The 19,176-nt window shown below is 38.0% G+C and overlaps 1 protein-coding gene across 5 annotated transcripts in view; it reads right to left on the bottom strand.

Annotated features, from left to right (window-relative positions):
- slc1a7b (solute carrier family 1 member 7b) overlaps window positions 1-19,176 on the bottom strand; it is a 71,714-nt gene that overhangs the window by 40,564 nt on the left and 11,974 nt on the right. For all 5 annotated transcript variants that reach the window (XM_079849975.1, XM_079849977.1, XM_079849976.1 and 2 more), the window contains one exon: window positions 2,902-2,981. In XM_079849975.1, coding sequence (XP_079706101.1) covers window positions 2,902-2,981 — 80 coding nt within the window. The remainder of the gene's footprint in view (window positions 1-2,901; window positions 2,982-19,176) is intronic.

The following is a 19,176-nucleotide window of genomic DNA, read 5'->3' as shown; positions in this document are numbered from 1 at the left end:
CAACTTTGTGGTGGCATTCATGTGCGTCAACTCGTAAGAACAATCTTTGACGACTTTAACAAATGAAAATACCACACATTATATTCAGAATAAACTATCTACGAAATCAGACAATAGAAACACTCAACTAAAGCACTGTAGATGTACTGTACAATATGCAATGCAGTAACATAAGTCTCAGACAATTCAATTCAAACAATTGCTCTGTCGTGACAGTAGCAACAATGTAGAGAATAAATAAATAAATAAATAAATAAATAAATAAATAAAGGAGAATACTGTAGATCGTAATATGTTTGCAAACACGCTATTGTAAACATTATCAATGCATTTCTGCTTATTTAAGGTTCAGATTTTGGATCTGATTTTCCACCATCTGTTTTGGCCGCACTGACCTCTGTGGCTGGTAAGAAGAGTTTACACAGTTAATTCAAACATTCCCACTAAAAGGGCGTATGAAGAGCAGGATGAGAGAGTTCTCGCATATAAGCAAGACACTCAAAGGAAATAGGCACATATCAAGGGTTCTGCGCTTCCAGGAACTGAATGGGGTTTTCTCAGAAATCAGCTCCTGTTTCCATTGATGACGGACACTCCTAACCCACTTTCAACTTGCTGCTGTGCAATTCATGCTCCTCTCTGCATCAAATGAACGTTTCAAGTTCCTGGCTGTGCTAAAATCATATGACATTCTCAACCTTTCCTTTTACATCTTTTTTTGCCCCAAAGATTATTTGCATTCAGAGCTTCCTAACATGGTTAGCCGTATTGCATCAGCATTGACTGAAACCATTTATGAAAACCAGGGCTGATATTTTGGATTCCGGTGGTTGCTTATTTTGTGCTTGTTTTGCCAGATCAGGTTGCTTCTTTATAATTGCATTGCATTTATGAGCATGATGCACATGGATAAATCAAGAATGGCTCTTAATTTAGTACAGCTGGGCTAATTTGTTAATAATTAAGAAAATAGGTTTATTAAAACGAGCTGATGATAGGCATGTGAGATGGAAGCCAGGATTGCTGGGTTTAATATTCATAATGATGAAAGCTGCAGTCTATAACTTCTGAAAATCCAGCTAAAACTAGCTTAAGATAATGAACGTTTGGAACATGGTTTCTTCCAGGTTCCTTCCAAGCTATAGGTGGTTGAACTCGCCTCCAGCAGCAATGTCTTAAACTACCAATTAACTACCAAATTTGAAAAAACAAACAAAAATTAAAGCTGCAAGCAGCATTTATCGGGGTTCAAGCATTTAAGGCCTTTAAGCACATAAGCATCAAAAAGACATTAAGTTTTATTTAGCAAGCATTTAACCACTGACATATATGATGGAAAAGACCATTTACAGCCAATACAGGCCATTTAACATAGGAAATATATGGTTTTCAAAGCTTTTTGACAGTTATAGCGCCACCTATGGTCCGATCTCCATGAAACTCTGCATGCTTCCTCACCATGTTCTGACACATATGCTCATCAATTTTTGTGAAGTTCTGAGTTTTCCTTTGGGATTTATAGGCTTTTGAGTGTATTTTGCCACGCCCCTTTTCTAAGTGACCCTGTTACAGCCACCCAAATGCCAAAGTTAAACTTTTTTTTGATAATTATTGATCTAGAGAGTCCAGAGAATTGTCCTAGACTGGTTTGGTTCCGATCGGGCGAAAAACCAGGGACTAGTTTGCAAAAGTAGGTTTTGGACAAAATTCGACATAGCAGAAAATTTTCCCTGCCTAAATCAAAATCGGAGATAGCCATTTTGTCCGCCGCCTTGAGCCAAGGATTCCAACGACGTAAGACACTTGAGCCTGGGACAAAGGGTCTAAGAGTTATGAGCAATTTTGAACTTTTGGTTGCTGTAGCGCCACCTATGGGCCATTCGGGGTCATACTCTGATAGGTTGTCCCCAAATTGAGGCCTACCATCTGGCCAGGTTTCAAGTCTCTAGGCCTTACGGTTTGGCCTGCACGATGCGTTTTACAAATCCTTACAATTACAATAGGGTTTCAGCATTTCATGCTTGAACCCCTAAAAACCTGTAGCCAGCAGATGAACCCACCTAAGCCAGCTTGGACTAGACCAGATACTTTTATTGAGGATGCATTAAATTGACAAAAAGTGACAGTAAAGGCATTTATAGCATCACAAATAAATTATATTTTAAATGAATGCTGTTCATTCGAACTTTCTATTCATCAAAGAATCATTGTTTCTATAAAATATGAAACTGTTTTCAACATTGATAATAATCAGAAATGTTTCTTGAGGTGCAAATCAGCATATTAGAATGATTTCTGAAGGATCATGTGACACTGAAGACTGGAGTAATGATGCTGAAAATTCAGCTTTGATCACAGGAATAAATTACATTTTTAAATATATTCAAGAATATTAGTGGTTTTACAGTATTTTGGATCAAATGAATGCAGCCTTGGTGAGCAGAAGAGAGTTCGTATATAATTATAAAAATTATAATTTTACCAAACCCAAACTGTTGAACAGTAGAACTCCATATTAAAACCAACCCGATCTCACGGCAATTCGTATGAATTTTACGAGGTGGCTATTTCATAGGAATTCATACGACCACACTCGTACGAATTCATACGTTTTTTTGCGAAATCGAACGTATTTTATGAGCTGCCCAATTCGTACGAATGACCTACCCCTGGACCCTGCCCCCAAACCTAACCATTTCGTACGAATACGTAAAACGTACGAATTCGTACGAGTGAGGTCGTACGAATTAGCCACCTTTTGCTCACTCGTACGAATTCGTATGAATTGGTTGTGAGATAGCGTTTGATTAAAACACATTAAGATGGTTTTTAAAGCGGGAACTGGAGCTCTACAGGCATAAAATCAGCTTGTTATCCATAGTGATCATTATTAAGTCTTACCTGGACACGACCAGAGGCAAAATCAACATCTTCAACATCCTCATCAGCAGCTCTCCAGGGAACTGGAAGTATTTCACTTCCTGGAGGATAAAAAATAAACAAAAAACAGACCAGTTACAACCAGTTCAACAAGGCAGAAAACGCTGAGAATCAACATGTGAGAGAATTATTGATATGCTATGGTGGATTTGGCCTGTGTGCTTTTTCCCAGTGTTCAGCTTTAAAGTTGCATGCAAGTGCTGTTCAGTGGTCAGGGCTTGTTTCAAGACGATCAGGTTTTGCTTTCATACTGTAGGAATGAAATGGCCATCAGACATCATGTTTAAGTTTTGACGTTTAATATTTCCAAAAAACCCTCCAAAGACAATGAGGTTCTGACCCCCAATTATGCCTCTATTGTTTAACTCCAGGCAAAAAACAGCTGGAATCAGCAGATCTTACTGAGTTACCTAAACGCTTCTCTTTATTGGCTCTCCGCAGTGACCAGAGTCCAAAACTGAAGAAACTGCCCAGTGATAATGCCCAAATCTCTCTCTCGCTCTCTCTTTGGTTGGATGTTTGGCCTGATGTCAGTACTCTGAGAAAGCCTCTTTGCTTTAAGCTATGTCTGTTTTGTGGTCTGCTATGAGAGCAGAGGACTGCCAGAGCGGAGAAATTAATCCATCTTAAAACGGCAGAGCGGCTCTCCATCGACTGCTCACAAACACACAAATATGAAAGTAAGATAGCTATACCGTTCAGAAGTTTGGGGTTGGTACGATTTTTTGAGTTTTTGAAAGAAGTCTCTTCTGCTCAGCAAGGCTGCTTTATTTGATCAAAAATACAGAAAAACAGTAATATTGTAAAAATGTAAAATAACAATTTGAAAGTGTAATTGTGGTGAGGGGAGCATGGTTCAGTGAGGTCTGCAATGGATGAGAGAGTTGGGAGACGAGCGGTAAGCAAGAAGGTCAAGTGCAAATGACAAACACCTGTGTCTTGTTGCAGCAATTGGCATGAAGAGACCGGATATAAGCTGCTGGGAAACAGTGAGTGAGGAGAGAGCTCGTGCTGTGACCGTCAATGAGAGCTGGAAAGCAATAACTATTGATGACTGTCACTGAGCACTTCTGTTTACAGCGGACAGGAGTTTGGTTGTGTTCCTTTTCGTTTCAAATAAACAGCATGAGTTCTCAGTAAGCCGACCCTGTCTTCTTCCTGCCTTCCTCTGAACATTGTTAAACTGGTGCCGAAACCAAGGACACACAACCATCTGGTCCTCCGCCAGTTGGATGGCCAAGTCCAGCTGCTGAGCCATCACGGCCCCCCTCCCCAATGTCTAGTAACCTGAAGCGCTGCTGCTCTGGGCTGAGGCCGACCCGTTGAAGAATGGCTCAATTTAGGTCTTTGTAGACCAGTAGGTTCTGGACCGGTAGTTGCTGTGCTGCCATTTGCGCTTCCCCCGACAGCAGGGGATGAAGCGTACCGGCCAGTGGGTTTGGGGCCACTCACATGCCCCTGCAGCAGTCCTCTCGAAGAGGTCCAGGAACGCCAACGGGTCATCCTGGGGACCCATCTTCATGAGGCACGTGAGTGGGCAGGGCCGATGTAGAGGGATTCCCCACAGTGCGTCTGGACAAGGGACTGGAAATGGCGTGTCTGATCCTCCCTCATGTCCTCCAGCGCCTGCTGTTGCTCTTGATAGAGTCTCTCGAGCGAGCAGATGACATCCGCAAATGGCGGACCTGACGGGGTTTGCATGACGGTGGCGACGTTCTTCTTCCTTCCCGGCTTTCGGCACCAATGTAACAATGTTCAGAGGACACGCCCTAAATGCACTTGCGCCCTGCGCTTAAAATAGGGCCCACGCTTTTAATTTTAAACTGAAAGCAACACAACCAAACTCGCGATCTCTGCGCTCTCAACAGAAGTTCTCATTGACAGTCATCAATAGTTCTTGCTTTCCAGCTCTCATCAGCGGTCACAGCACAAGCTCTCAGATTGGTCTCTCTCCCCGCTCACCGTTTCCCAGCAGTTTATATTCGGTCTCTCCACACCAATTATTAAAACAAGACACAGGTGTTTGTCATTTTCACTTGACCTTCTTACTCACCGCTCGTCTCCCAACTCTCTCTCCCGTTGCAGACCTCGCTGAACCACGCCCCCCTCACCACAGTAATTTATTCCTGTGATCAAAGCTGAATTTTAGCATCATCACTCTAGTCTTCAGTCACATGATCCTTCAGAAATCATTCTTATATGCTGATAAAAAGAAACATTTGTTTATTATCAATGTTGAAAACAGTTGTGCTGCTTAATATCTTTGTGGAAACAGTGATAAAGAGCAGCATTTATTTGAAATAGACATCTTTATTCTGACTTTTGATCACTTTAATGCATCCTTGCTGAATAAAAACAATTTCTAAAAAAAAAAAAACATGAGGTACATTAACAAATCCTGAAAAAAAAAAAAAAAAAAAAAACGGTTTACACTGTTAAAAATGTTTGCACAAAAATATTAAGCAGCACAACTGTTTTCAAACCAAACAAAAAGTGTGCTTTAGTGTTGTTTAAATAAATGTATTGCTCTGACATTTTGATCTAATGCAATTACATTCAAATACTTTACGTTTTTCAATTTAAAAAAGATGTTCTCTTTCTACCTGCATGGACTGGATCACTTTAATTATAGTGGGAGCCACTTCCGTCCGCAAGTCTTGATGAAGGACGAGGATGAACATGTATTTTCTCCTCATATTGCAAGATATACAGATCCATAATTTACAATGGAGCAATGATTGCCAATCCATTATTTCTTTAAGAACATCCAATGCTTTGTTTTTGAATGCTCAGTTTTTGGAGCGGAATTATAACATGCCTTTGTTCCTACACTCTGAGAGGAACTCAAAAGCAGTTTTTTTTTAAATTACCCATTGATTTGTGCATAAGTGGCTCATCTGTGTGCGATTGCATAGGCCGGGTGGCACGCTTGTTCTCCTACAGCGTAACAAGGAACATCATGCATCTTTTAATGGTTAAACAATGAAGGGGTGATATACAACAGTACAAAAGACTTTAAAGTTGTGTTTAAATGGTACAAACTGCCTTGAGTTATTTACACATTGTAATTATTAAGTTTAGTTGGTTACAGTTACCGGAAACACTTTACAATAAGGTTTAATTTGTTAACTTTAGTTAACTAACAATGAAAAGCACTTATAACGCATCTATTATTCTTAGTTAAAGGTGCAGTGGGCGAATTCTGAGAAATGCTGTTGAAAGTGGATCAGACCGCACCAGAACACACTTGTAGCCAATCAGCAGTAAGGGGCGTGTCCACTCATGAGGGGGGAGGTGCCTGTGTTGCATGGTGTATTATTGGTTAGTTTGGGGGCGGGGCTATGAAGATTGGGGTGTGATCTTTTTGGGTAGGGGCGTGTTTGTTTTGGCGATATCAACAGATATCAACAATATTTCTCAGAAATTGCTTACTGCACCTTTAATGTTAATTTCGACATTTACTAATACATTATTAGAATCAAAAGTTGTATATGTTAATATTATTTAATGAACCTAAGCTATGAATTAACAATAAGTTGAATTTTTAATAAATAACATTAATATTAATAAATACTAAATAAAATACCATTTCTTTACAACATTTAAAATTGATTACATTAAAAGATTAATAATAAATACTGTAACACATGTATTGCTTATTGTTACTTAATGTTGGTTAATGCATAAAAGTGAAAACTGTCCAAATAAACTTTTAGGAGTAATTCAAAACATAACAAGAATATTATTTACACCATCTTGCACTACATGCAGATGTCCAATCAAATGCTCTCTAGAAAGATGATGCTTCTCCACCTAATGCTGTTAAGCAAACTAAAAGATTTTGGCTATCTTAAAAAGAGGGACAAGTACTTCAAGAAATTATCTGGTTTCAAAATAATAATAAAATTATTGTGGATATTCTTATCTTTTGGTTTCTCCATCTAGTACGGGATGTTTACAAGCAAAACAAGAACAAGTTCTTCTAGCAGTCTGCTGTGCTCTAAAAGCCACTCCATAGTTTTAGAGTACAAGGTTTCTTTGTTTGACTCTAAAAAGCAATTTGAGTGCTTTATTGACCTTGCTGAGCAGAACATATTAGTTGATGTTTAAGAGCAAAAATGAAGCTGTACACTGAACACCTAAACCCTCACTGAAGAGCTTTCCGAGATCTCCGAATAAGAACCCTTTGGGGGCACTTTATATATTTTTAATGAAACTGTTTATATACTGTTGCATATATAACTGATATGTTATATATACAGTATTTTAATGTGTTAATCTATACTGTGTTCTGAGTTAAAGACAAATTTCCCTACATGGGACTATAAAGTATAACCTAATCTAACCTAACTAACACCTGTGAGATAGCCTTCACAATGTCCAATTTATAGAAAGTAATGCATTACGTTACGTTTGTGTTAGTTTTTCTTATCTGGGCTGGGCTTGCTTGTTTGTTTTTCAATAACACAAAAGTTATTCAAATGTAAAAGCCCTTTTACACCGTAAGTGAAATGAATAAGCCTCAGGCTGAAGGAAAGGCAAATTCACATCTGTACAACTCAGACAAGAAAGTTCAGGGCTCTTCAACAATAAAAACAAAAAATAAAACACGAATGTGATGTTTATCTACAGTTATTTTTGCTTATTAGTGTGGTCGAATTGGATCATCGAAGGTCAGCAGCAAAGAGATTGCTTACTAAAGTGAGATTAAATGCATAAATTATATTTGTGCTATTTAACATATTTACTTTGAGCAGGTTCGTGTAATATTCTGAGTTTGCATTTCACTGTGTTTATTTACTTTGAGGAATACTGAACCTGTTTTTGTGCAAGTGAGATGAGTAAATGCATGCTCACATTGGCCCTCAAAAGTGCGTACACCAAATTTCCAGCGTACACCTGGAGTACACCCAAAACCACGGTGACTTTGAGATTGATCAATATGGACGTTGGCGTACGGCACGCTCAAATCCTACGCCAGCTCAGGAGGTGGTGTACATGTACGCATGTTTTGAGTTAGTGCGGAAATGCGCAGAAAAACAATTCCTAACACCACAAAACGCACTGACAAACTAAAACATTTACATTTTTCATTTATGCATTTGGCAGACGCTTTTATCCAAAGCGACTTACATTGCATTTCAAGGTACACATTTACATTCTTATCAGTTCTTGCTTTCCCTGGGAATCAAACCCATGACCTTGGCGTTGCAAGTGCCAACGCTCTACTGTTTGAGCTACAGGGAAGCAGAAATTCAGACTGACAAAATAATAAAAACATTCTTCTTCTTTTAAATAATAATAATAATAATAATACAAATAATAATAATAACAACATTCTTCTTCAAAATAACAATAAGCGTCATTAATAATAAAAATCATAATAATAATAATAAGAAGAATATTACAAATTGTCATGCAATTATTAATGTGAATGAATGGTACTCCACATCACATCATCATCACTATTGTGCACCCCAATACATGTGACGTGATACGAAATTAAATGCTAATTGCTTCAAAACACGTGCTGTAAAATAATGCATTGTGATAGGTCATTTGCTCATCCAAGTTTCTCTTCTTTTCCGTCTTCCGTTTGTCCATGGTATAAAATGAAGGCGTGGGGGAAGCGGAGACTTGAATATATAGGGCGTGTTATTCTAATGACGATCGTTTTAAGCCGCGGCATTTATCAAGCGCAGGTATTGCGTACACCTGGATTTCAAAGGTACGCACAGCTTCATAAATCAGGCGCATAAGTAAGCATAATCTTACGCCAACATATATGCCCGTTTCTACGCAAGAATGATAAATGAGGGACATTTAGTCTATAACTAAGTTACTTGCATTACTTATTTGAAAAATGTGTTACTTTATTACTAGGGAAAAAAGTAATCTGATTACGTAACTCAGATTACTTGTAATGTGTTACCCCAATACTGACTCCCAGTAGGGAATCATAAAGTAGGCCTGTATCACTGTTCTGGTTCTTGCACCTCTTAACAATTCTGGTGCATCAATGAAACAAATGTATTAAATAAAATTAATTAGACTTTTTTTAGAAGTCATAAATGCAATCCAATAATTAGCCTTATAGCTACATATTATTAACAACGACATGTGTAAACTGATTCTATTCATTTATTTTTATTGGAAAAAAAAAATCCTTACGAAACTCAAAATGTGCATCTTTAGCAACAACACATTGTGATACAAACAAACAGTCAGCAACTACATTAAGTGTCACAGTTTGACTCATTTAAAGAACTGCAGTGGCTGTGCGCTGTAAGCTCTGTGATCCATTAACCTGCTCATAAGAGTCGTACTACACTCATCACACAGAATGTATTTCACTAAAAAGAACTGCTCACAAGAAGAGTCATTCCTTTTGGAATCGGACACTGGTCACGCTGTCTGTTTCTCTATGTAGTTTCATTAGAACTTTTGCAACAGTGCATCAGTTGGAGAACGCACATACATTATGAGAAGAGAATTGGTGTCAAACGAACTTGTCTACACCAAAAGCTCTGGTATGAACTCTGGTATCCATCCATCCATCCAGCATTTCAAATCCATCCATCCATCCATCCATCCATCCATCCATCCATCCATCCATCCAGCATTTCAAATCCATCCATCCATCCATCCATCCATCCATCCATCCATCCATCCATCCATCCAGCCAGCCAGCATTTCAAATCCATCCATGCACTGTATCCTTCCACTATATCCATCCATTCACTGTATCCTTCCACTGTATCCATCCATCCATCCATCCAGCCAGCATTTCAAATCCATCCATCCATCCATCCATCCATCCAGCCAGCCAGCATTTGAAATCCATCCATCCACTGTATCCTTCCACTATATCCATCCATTCACTGTATCCTTCCACTGTATCCATCCATCCATCCATCCATCCACTGTATCTCTCCATCCAGCATTTCAAATCCATCCATTCACTGTATCCTTCCACCCAGCATTTCTAATTCATCCATCCACTGCATCCATCTATCCAGGGCTGCAAGATTAATCATGATGACAGTCTGCTTCTTTCGATTAATTAAAAATAATCGTCTCGACATTGTCTCGCTGGTTATTTGTCCTGAAAATTTTACATTTTGTCATCTTGCACTGGTAACATAAAAAAAAAAAAAAACCAAAAAAAACCCCCACACAATATGACTGTAGACTTGGAATTAAGCCTTTTCCCCGTTATAATTTGATTCAGGGGACCAGGCACCAGTTATCTTGCCAAGAAAAATCTTTATTCTTATATGTCAGGAGAGAAACTATAGAAAAGATGTTGTGGGATGCATTTGTGGGACATTTGCATTTTGCATCAGTGGAAACATCTCTGCTCAGTGTACATGTTACACACTTCTAAGCAAAATATAGCTTTCCCCCTGTCTGACATGTGATCCTCACATGGATTCATGCTATCTATAGTATGCACATGCATTCAAATACATGCATTTAAAACTCCATAAGATAATAAAACTGATTATAAATATAAATACAGAATAATAATACAGATACATATATCATATTAAAAGATGACATTTTAGTCTTCAATGACAATATAACCGGAGATGGTTTTCGTCTCCGTTATATTGTCATTTTCTGCTCAACATTTGTGGCACTTTGCAACAACACAAGCTTGTGTCTGCAGCAACTTTCTGCATGTTTCCTATAACAACGTCTGACGTTTACATTTTACTTGGAGTGAGGAAGTCACATAGACCACGCAAAATCCTATCCGATCAGAGCAGCCAGACTTTTTGAATAGGTTTTCAAACCACATAAGAATGTAGCTCGAAACTAATTTGTAAAAATCACATTTCATGTGATTTCATCCGGTCGGATTTCAATCAGATATGCACAAAAATCGTATTTGGACTGACAGTCTGAATGTAGCCATGTGGTTTGTAATAAGTCCAAATATTAATCTCGACTGTATTGTTTGTGATCATGGTTGGTAAATAAATGCCCTTATGCAATAGAACATTTTTTTGAATGATTGGAATTAAGTACAGAACTAAGAACTATCGTGCAGCCTGATTCGTCTATTGGGGGAATTTGGATGCCAAAAAGTTTTAGTAATTAAAAAAGTACATTTATATAGTCAGCATATCACTCTATAAAAAAAAATACTAACATCTTGGTGAACACTCTAATTTCAGAAGTACAAACATCACAAAGTTTTCCCATCAAGTTCTTCCTCAAGACCCCGGGTCACCTGCTTGAATCCTGCCATCTAGTGGAACAAACCCACTAATTTCTCATAAGATGAGTGGAGCTGAAGAGCAGCTGTTAATCAGGTAATATTGTTCCTGAAGCAAAGAATGGATTTCTTCACATAAAGAACATTGAAGAGGACTAATTCTCACACACTTGATCTCCATCTGATTGCACACAATAGCACTGCATGAAGAACAGACTGAATTCTAAATTGAAGACTTAAATATCTGTTTTTCATGCAAAATTATGTTAGGACTTTGGATAAATAAGATCATTTTTTGGAGCTTGACAGACATGGTCACTATCTGTCACTATGGAAATGAGCAGTATGCATTATGTGCTATGTAGTACAACCTTCTATACCTGTGTGCATGTACAGCATACTCACGTAAAGCAATTAATGTTCTATAGCAAATCTCGCTTGTGTGATTAGTTAAATCTTCCCAACATGTCCAGCTCTAATCTGCTAAATGGCATGAAGATATTAAAAGCCATGAACTAAACTAAAATGCATGCAGATATTAAAATATTATAAACAACATCATGATTTTCTGTAATGCGGCTTTGAATAAATTTGATTTGATTTAAAGGAACACTTCAACTTTTTGGTACTTTAGCTTATTCACCGTATCCCCCAGAGTTAGATAAGTCCATACATACCTTTTTTTATCTCCGTGCGTGCTGTAAGTCTGTTTGACACACCCACCGCTAGCCTAGCTTAGCACAAAGACTGGATGTAAATGGCTACAGCTAGCATACTAATCCCAATAAGTGACAAAATAATGCCAACATTTTCCTATTTACATGTTGTGATTTGTATAGTCACAGTGTGTACAAATAACAAGGTCATATGAGACAGCCATTTTTTAAACGTTTAAATACTGGGAACTATTTTCTCAGAAGGCGAAGCACTACTTGGGTGGAGTGATTAGCGCAGCACCCGAGAAGCGCCGTTCCGTCAACAAAACCAACGTGACTAACTAGCTAGTAGCGAAAGTGATTCGTGATCATGGCTGACTTTGAGGAATTGTCAGAGGATTTTTATTTGGTATCAAACCAAGATCCAGAACCATATCGTTTTGAGCCAGAATACACAGACGAGGAGTTACAAACTTTGGAAGCTGATAGACAAGATGCCGAACAGACTGAGGTCGAGGGGAGAATCAGAACGGGAGTAGCCTACTATTTCACAAACAAGGTCACTGTTTCTCAAAAATGAAAAATGGAGGGTGGAGGTGTTTTTGGTTGGAATTCTATGAAACGTCATGGTATTACCTGGTCTCCCCTGTTTATTGTCGCAGCTCTTTACAATACAGCGAACACCCATGATTGTAAACTTTGCATTTACTATCTAGTAATTGCTGACTCTATTACTCCAACTCTGAGCGAACTCTCTGATCCTCACCACGGCGCTTCTCGGGTGCTGCGCTAATCACTCCACCCAAGTAGTGCTTCGCCTTCTGAGAAAATAGTTCCCAGTATTTAAACGTTTAAAAAATGGCTGTCTCATATGACCTTGTTATTTGTACACACTGTGACTATACAAATCACAACAAATGTTGGCGTTATTTTGTCACTTATTGGGATTAGTATGCTAGCTGTAGCCATTTACATCCAGTCTTTGTGCTAAGCTAGGCTAGCGGTGGGTGTGTCAAACAGACTACAGCATGCACAGAGATGAAAAAGGTGTATGGACTTATGTAACTCTGGGGGATACGGTGAATAAGCTAAAGTCCCAAAAAGCCGAAGTGTTCCTTTAATGTGGCCAATAATGTCGGCTCAAGAAAATTAAACCCCTCAGATTTGTTTAAAAAGGAGATATGAGTATTCAAATATCCTGCAGCCGTGTGGAGGTGTGATGAAGTCCATGCTTTATCTAAGGTGATTCCCTCAGGATAAGCAATAAATCACCCATGATCAAACTTCTGTCATCATTTACTGACCTCAAACCCGTATAACTTTCTTTCTTTCTTTACAATATAGTGAAAATAGACACCATTACCATTTGTCCAGCTCCAAAAGCCACTATAAATGAGTTCATAAGACTTGTGTGATATCTTCCAAGCTTTCTAAGGCCATACAATAGCTTTATGTGAGGAACACCCCAAAAATGTAATTTGCTATTGACTGAAATCGTACCTTCCACCATTGCTCTCAATTCTCCGAGACATTTAGACCTGACACAATCATGATGCACGTGAGCTCCCATTCAGGTCACTCTTTTAAATGTCTCACTCAAGGGCACAAAAGAATCACAGCATCATCTCTTTTGGGAACAGTTTGTTTGAGACTTAGAACATTCCAAACCTTTTGCTGGCTTTATCTGAATGTGTGAGATACTCCCGAACTCCCGATATACTGACTTCACGAACCGGAGCATCATGGATTCTGAATCCATGATCCGTCCGCTGAAGGATTCATTTTATACCAGCATGCTTTACAGTTTTTCTCGATTGCTTAAACACTATAACCAGGCTTTTGAACTAAAATTTCAAAACCATAATGCCATTTTTCAAAAAGCACACCCATTTCACTAAACTATAAACACTATTCCCTGTTTTGACACATGAGTCAAATTTGTTGAACTGTCACTGCAAAACTCTACACACAAATCCCTTCATTTCTCATTGCCTACACCATGTTGTCATATAGAAAGCACTAGCATTCAAAATTGTTCACTCAGTCAGCACAGCTTCAGCTCAGTTAGCACACAATTACCCAGGTGGAAACACTAAGAGTCAAAATTTAACACACATCAATCAGAACCTTCAATAGATATATAAAAGGGCCTAAATCAGATTATTGAGTTTTGGAACAATGGATCCAGAAAGACATGAAGGAAGAGGGATAAGAATGAGGAGGAGGAAGGGCAAGGGCAAGCAGACAAGCAGTCTCAGATGAAATTCAAGCCCCATAGTTGCCCATGTGTTATTCAATGGTATGACTATGAGGGAGGCTCGGCTACGAGTAAGGCCAAATTTGAGTCGCTTTACCGTCGCCTCGAGAACCTTCAGGGAGGAGTGGTGGCAAACAAAATTACTGAATAAGAGACAAACATTTCCAATAGTCTTTGATGAGGTTTATTTTCTTGCAAGAAAAGGCCAGCAGTCGTACAGTCACACAGAGTGGCTGCAGAGTGTGACAGTGAAGGGAGGGCATCCTTTCTCCTTTATAGTCTTGACTCCCAGAATGTTATCTTTCTAGGCCAATGATGGTATTTCAACCGTATACGTGAAACATTCTTAGACGTGTCCATCATATTGTATCCTTGAGTGGAGACCCTCACGTCCCAACACTCTTTACCATTCCAATACAATTCGAATTCCATATTAGAATATGGTTTGTGTGTGCTCTTTTACTGTCATATGTTGGTCACACACATCTTACTGTAAGTAAATATAAAAAAAATTTAGAGGAGTAAAAAAAAAAAAAAAAAAAAGAGTAAAACAGGAAAAAAAAAAATATTTGTGTGTGTGTGTTTTCTGTGTATGAATAAAAATGTGCCAATGTATCCATTGGTTGTGTCTTTTGTGTTCATCGTGTGAAAAGGTTTGCGAGGGGGAACCACAAGCAACATAACTTACCAGTTTTGGAAATGTTGTTTTGAATTTATTGCACCAGTGTCTTAGACTATGTTGTAGTGTGTGTGATTTTGATGGCTTGTGTGTCCAGTCTGAGGTCAAAGTTTGGTTTTTCAGCAAGAGTGAATGGTTTTGAGTGTAGAGCTTCATTTTGACCTGAAAATAGGATGTTTGGGGAATTGGGTGAGACGTTATGGATTTGTGTTTATAGTTTTGAGAATACGAGGCATAGTTTCAAGAAATGTGTTTAAGCAATCGAGAAAAACTGTAAAAACCACAACAAAAGCCTGCTGAGCTTCAGTGAGAGCTTGCATTTCTACTCACGTCCAGCTGGTTTGACACTGAGATACGAGTCCGGCCCCAGAAAGCATAGGTCATAAATAAGAAGTGTGCTTAGTTTAATTTATTGTGGGCTTGTAGAGTACTGCAAATCTTAAAAGTATATATTTTTTAAAACTGTACTTGCAGACAATATAAGATTAATGAAATTAAAGGACAATTAAGTTTACTTAAAGTGAGTCCACTTTCACACTCCTACACTTTTAAAATGGCCACTTCTAATAATGTTACATTTTTACTTTAAAGTGTATTTTAACCCCTTACCTGGCAGGGATCACTGGTGATCCTAGATTATTTTAGTTCAAAATATGTTTGAGCTTATATATCTCAATATTAATAACAGTCTGGTTAAATTTGAGTCTTGAACTATAAACTCTCAAGGGTTGGCTTTCTAAATGTATGTGTGTTATGTTTCTATTCAGAATTACTTATGAGCAGTAACCTTTTTATTTTGGGCATTTCATGTATGCAGCACTTGCCAAAATTGGGGGTGATGAGCAAGGGGTTAAATAATTATGTTTTAATAATCTGTTGTGCATTAAAAAATACACATTTTGATGTCGTCTAACATACTAAAGCACATAAGATTTAGTTTATAGATTATAATTTGAACTGTACATTTAAAGCTAATATATTGTAAATGTTCTAAATTGCAACTTTATCATTACAAATGTGTATTTACAAATATATTAAAATGCATGACACAAGTTTCAGTAGAACACATTAACCATTACCAAAACAATACAGGTACTTATATTACATATAAAGATGTTTTACTTAAGTGGGTTAAAACACTCTTAAGTTCAAATACCTGCATTTAAAATAACTATAGTTAATGTAATGTAAAACAAACAACATGCAATTATTGTCAAAAACATTACATTCATTTCATGCTTAAGTATATTCTTTTAAAGCAATTGGTTTCATAAGTACTACTTTTAAACTTCTACTTTTTTTTATAGAAGAAACCAAATGGGGATAATTAACTTGAACTGTTTATTCAACTTAAATTTTTCCTTGGTTTTAGCCAGCTTTTACAGAATGATGAAGTCTATTATTGTATATGCACATTTTCTGTGATCATCTGTGACTATCAATCTCAAAGCATTCAGACTTTCTCAATGCCACTATTCAGCATGTGCATGCTGTGTCTCCTTGTCTCTTGTTCACTGCTGCTATAGTCACACACGGCACGGCAAACACAGGAGTCGTCTCGCATCCGAAAGAAAATGAACAAACACTGCTGTTCAAATTACACCAACTGCATGCACTATAAGGGTTCTTTGGATAATTTTTTTTTGGGATGAAAAAGCCTCTTCTTCAAAGTGTCTGTAAGTGTTTTGTCTCCCATTTGCTTTGCCAAAAACATGATAAACACAGCCTTTCAAAATAATGTGAATGACTTACGGCCACCTCTTCGCGGCCCACAGCTCCTTTTCCGTGCCAGCACTGAGCTTATGTGGAGGCATTACAATGCTATCACTAAGCTTTACACACAAACACAGAGCACCACTCAGAGCAGCGCTCTCCACACTGCAAACAACAAAAGATTCTGAATTGTGAGAAAGCTTTCTGAAATCAGCTTGGAAATCTTTCTAGGAGAAGCACTTTGAAAGCAGGGTTTTACATTGATCAAAAAGCATGTCAGAGTTGGTTGTGTATAAAAATTGTATGGGGGAAAAACAATTGCTATGAGAAGAAAAAAAAAACTCACATCAAAATAGTTCTATTCTGAACATCAAAATAGTTTTTATTATCCCGTAGGAAAAATAATCTTGAATTAAAATAACTTCCCCTCCCTTTGCAGTGACATCTCTTCTCTGATGATGAACACGGGGCAACCTGTCACTCACATGAGATCCACCAATAGCAAACCACAACCATCCAATCAATTCCACAAGCCCCGTCCTAAATGTGTTCTTGTTTGAGAAGCCGTTTCACTCGGATATACAGTTGTAATCGAAACCCATTGCGAATATGGTTTATTGGCAAAATCTTCCGACTTTCAGCTGTTTGCAATGAACAAATCAAACAAAAGTAATTGAAAAAGCTCAACACAACAAATGTTTCAAGTGGTTTCCCCAAATTCAGCTGAAAATGCAACTTTTAAGGACTTCTACATCTCAAAATGATTTCACCCCTTCATGGCAGGCATCTTTAGTAGTTAGTAGAACACCCGTTTACTGTTATGATCTACTGCAAACGAGATGTATAGCCAGACACCAGCTTCTGACAGCGTTTCTGACGAATCTTCATGAGCAGTGTCCTCCAGTTCAGTAATATTATTGGGTTTGCGTGCTGCTGCCGCCTTCAAATCTCACCAGAGATTTTCTATGGGGTTCAAGTCAGGTGACTGTGATGACCACTGTAGAATCTTCCAGGACTTCCTCTGCAACCAAGCCTTGGTGGAATCTGAGGTATATGCTTGGGATCATTGTCCTGTTGGTAGGTCCAATGACGCCCAAGCTTCAGCTTCCTCACTGACGGCATGATGTTTTCTTCTAGGATTTCCTGATACTTCAATAAATCCATCTTGCCTTCCACACGCTGCAGGTTTCCAGTGCCAGAGGATGCAAAGCAGCCCCAGAACATCACCGAGCCACACCATGCTGAACTGTAGACAGTGTTATTTTCAGCATATGCTTCATTCTTCTTCCTCCAGACATACCGCTGATCCATAGGGCCGAAAAGTTCCAGATTTGTTTCATTGCTCCACAGGCCAGAATCCCAAAACGCCTGTGGCTGTGTTCTTTTGGATTTTTTTTTATAATATAGTGTAGACCTGCTTTGTACTATGTACAGCACTTTGGATCAATCTATATTGTGTTTAAATGTGCTTTATAAATAAATGTTGTTGTTGTTGTTGTTCTGGCATGGAAACCACATGCATTTAGTACATACCTTACTGTGCAAGCTGAAACATCAGTGCCTGTTGCCACCAAGTCTTGTTGCAGGTCTTTTGCAGTCACTCGAGGGTTTTTCTGAACCTGCCTTCTCAGAAATCTGGTTGCAGCCGTTGATAGCTTTCTTTTTCTTCCCCATGCAAGTAGTGTAACCACTGTTCTTTTAACTTTTAACTTGCAAACTATGCTTCCAAGGGCGTCTCTAGGAACATTTAGTGCCTTCTCTATTTTTTTGTATCCTGTTCCTCGTTTGTGAAGGGCGATGATATCGTCACTTAATCTTTTTGCACCATTATTTGGACCTTTTAGCCACATTTCTAACATGCAGTCAAACATGACACTCAACAAACATAGCCAGTTCAGATATTTAATGTGTTCTAGCTCAAGCACACCTGGTGCAACTAATGAAGCCCTTGATTAGTTGCATCATGTGTTTGACACAACACTTGTTTTGCAGATTTGTGCTGTTGTGAAGGATTCTGTTCAGGACATTGAATAATTTTGAGATAGCAGAAGTCCTTAAAAGTTGCATTTTCAGTTGAATTTGGGGAAACCACTTGAAACATTTGTTGTGTTGAGCTATTTCAATTACTTTAGTTTGATTTGTTCATTGCAAACAGCTGAAAGTCTGTACATTTTGCCAATAAACCTGAACCTTTGAAATCGAGGTTCAATAATTTCAAATACAAATGTATGTCACAATAGAGAAGAAAAGACTATCACAACTGCTGACTTGATAGTTTTAAAAAGTAAAAAAACTGACATCCTTTAAAATTCTATAAAAAAAAATGTAAATAAAGCTTTTTGGTGATGTTTATTAATTTGTCCTATAAATTCTCTTTTATGATCTGCAGTTGTAGCTTAGTTTAAACACAATAATATAACATTTTATGTAGTAAAATGGCTTGCTAAACGTGTGTGTGTGTGTGTGTGTGTGTGTGTGTGTGTGTGTGTGTCTGGTGCTTTCGGGTTAGTTAAGTCTCTTCTCTATCCTCTTATGACTCTCATACATAATTCATGCAAAACCTCCACACATCATAGGCTCTTAACCTGTTTTCTGCTTTTGTATAGAAATAAATTAATAGAGAGATATAGTTGTACTTGTAGTGTATTGTACATAAATATCCCATTATATGTTTGAAATAGTGTATTATACTCTATACATATAACCA

This window comes from Squalius cephalus, assembly GCF_949319135.1.
Source record: "Squalius cephalus genome assembly, chromosome: 18".
Lineage (NCBI taxonomy): Eukaryota > Metazoa > Chordata > Actinopteri > Cypriniformes > Leuciscidae > Squalius > Squalius cephalus.
This window is presented reverse-complemented; position numbering and strand designations above follow the sequence as displayed.